Source organism: Lepisma saccharinum, chromosome 2 (assembly GCF_977018435.1).
Source record: "Lepisma saccharinum chromosome 2, izLepSacc3.1, whole genome shotgun sequence".
NCBI lineage: Eukaryota > Metazoa > Arthropoda > Insecta > Zygentoma > Lepismatidae > Lepisma > Lepisma saccharinum.
The window spans coordinates 60,821,078-60,823,224 of record NC_139230.1 but is presented as its reverse complement, the minus strand read 5'-3'; the positions used below and the strand labels follow the sequence as shown (position 1 = coordinate 60,823,224).

Below are 2,147 nucleotides of genomic sequence, written 5' to 3'. Positions count from 1 at the left end.
TTAAAATTTGTCTTCATTACGCTTCACTCTCAATTCTGGGATGTAGCTCTCCTCTTCTAAGGTTGAGATTTTCTCTGCCAGCCTATTGATTCTTGGAAACCTGAAAGGTTTCCAGATGTCAGCTGCCAAGGTCTCTTCTAGAAGCCCCTGCCTTAGACTCTCAATTTCATTACTAGAATTCTTAGTGCAGTTAACAATTGCATGCTCCGTCGTATCTTCAACGCCACATTTCAAACGTTAAACCGCTTGATGTAAGACTTGTATGGTCCATGGCCAGAAATCAAATGGACCATGCCCCTTGTCGGTTTGAAAAACTTATTCCTTATCCTCTCATCAGGAAGATATCTTCTGCTGTGGACTGAGATTTGCTGTTGACTCCATTCTGCCTGCCACTTATCCCATAAACATGACTCTATTTCAGCAAGGGTATTAATCTGGGTACCCAGAATTCGGTTGGTCTTCATGTGATTTCCTTTTTTCCACCAATACCTCGAGGCATTTATTTTAAAGGCTCCGAATATTCTCATTAATACATTCCGTTGTGAGGATCTCAATTTATTAATCACCTGTTGTTGGTCAGTGAGATGGACCCATACCGATGCTGAATAGCATATTATACTCAAGAAAATCGATCTATAATATGCCATCGATATTTCTTGTGGGAGTTTGTAAGCTTGATTCCCCATACTGAGGATATTGTGAAGCTGAACCTTAGCTTTCCCAACCACATTTTCAACGTGCATTCTTAGCTTAAATTGGGCTTCCAAAGTTATGCCTAGGTATTTAATATGCGGAGCTACTTTAACAATTATATTAGCTCCATTAATAATAGCTGGTCTTTGAAGTTTACCTCTTAGCAGAACATGATGGGATTTTTCAGTTGCTATCTTCATTTTCGATGTTAGAAGAGTCCACTTCTCAACTAGTCGTAGGGCTTCCCCTGCGTCCAAAGAACCGGGCCCAGAACAGATCCCTGTGGACATCCTTTATTTATTTCTCTTTTAACTGTCTGTTGAAATCCTTTAAACTGGACAGATCTGCCATCTAAGTAGTCCCTTATCAAGTTGTACAATGGTCCGGGTGTTTGAGCCTCTCTTAGAATTTTCAATATGTACGGCCACCACACATTATCAATAGCGCCGTTTATATCAAGTGTGATGGCCAGTACATATTTATGTGAATTCTCTTGGACGAATGCCTGTACGTGTTGTATTGCATCCTCTGTTGAACGTCCACGGGTAAATCCATACTGTTTATCAGACACCCCAGTTAATGCTCTTCTCTCGTTCAATCGCTTAACTACTAATTTTTCTAAGATTTTACAATTAATGATCATTGATTGTGTGTAATATTTTTGCAAGAAAAATTTCAACAGAAAGTATATGTAAAAGTAACTTACGGTTTCTTTTCAGGTACCAGTAGCTGTTAATAAGTTACTTTTAAAAATGAGTAACTGTAATCCACTTGCATTTAAAAATGATTTCCAAACACTGGCCTCTAGACAGTATTACCAATATTTTATACACTCTTTCATCTTTCCTTTTTTGTCACTTTCGTATACCCTGTTTAAATGAACAGCTAATTTTGCTCTCTTATATAGCCCAGTTTTAGAATAAATGCATGAATATTTTCCTCTTGGTTAAATTTACGAATTGAATTCCAAAGCTAGAGAAAATTATACTCGGTTAGTCCAATGATTGAACAGTGGAATGCTTCAAGCGACTAAGCCTGAAGCAAGTATTGCAGAGAGATGTCAAAAACATGTGGCAGAATTGATGAAATATGCATGTAAACAAGACTTCTTGGGGGAGAAATAGTAACCACCGAACATAAAACTGTAAAAGAGGAATGCTATTTAAAAATCCTCCCCAGAAGCATGTAATAAATATATTTGTGACTGTAAACTGGACACCAGTGCAAAGATAAATTTTCCTAACGGTAGCATTGTGGCGCCCGGAGGGGCGAACCCCAGTCGGCGGATTGGAGAAGTGCATCATATTTTTTTTCTTTCCAGGTTCTATTAGAACATGTTAATTTAATACTGTACAAAATAAATTAATCTGTTTCGAATATATGCCATATGCAACTGTTTCAAAATAATTACCAGACATTATTGATTACAACATAAAAATTGTAACATGATAGTC

The 2,147-nt window shown here is 37.4% G+C and overlaps 1 protein-coding gene across 1 annotated transcript; it reads right to left on the bottom strand.

Annotated features, from left to right (window-relative positions):
• Window positions 1–230: 230 nt before the first annotated feature.
• LOC145982270 (uncharacterized) lies at window positions 231–983 on the bottom strand. The gene has a single exon (XM_083115843.1). The coding sequence runs from the start codon at window positions 981–983 to the stop codon at window positions 231–233; it is 753 nt and encodes a 250-aa protein (XP_082971969.1).
• Window positions 984–2,147: the final 1,164 nt, after the last annotated feature.

Bases quoted from the DNA above. Each gene is read 5' to 3' on its own strand.
- LOC145982270 (XM_083115843.1), bottom strand. From the start codon at position 983: ATGTCCACAGGGATCTGTTCTGGGCCCGGTTCTTTGGACGCAGGGGAA.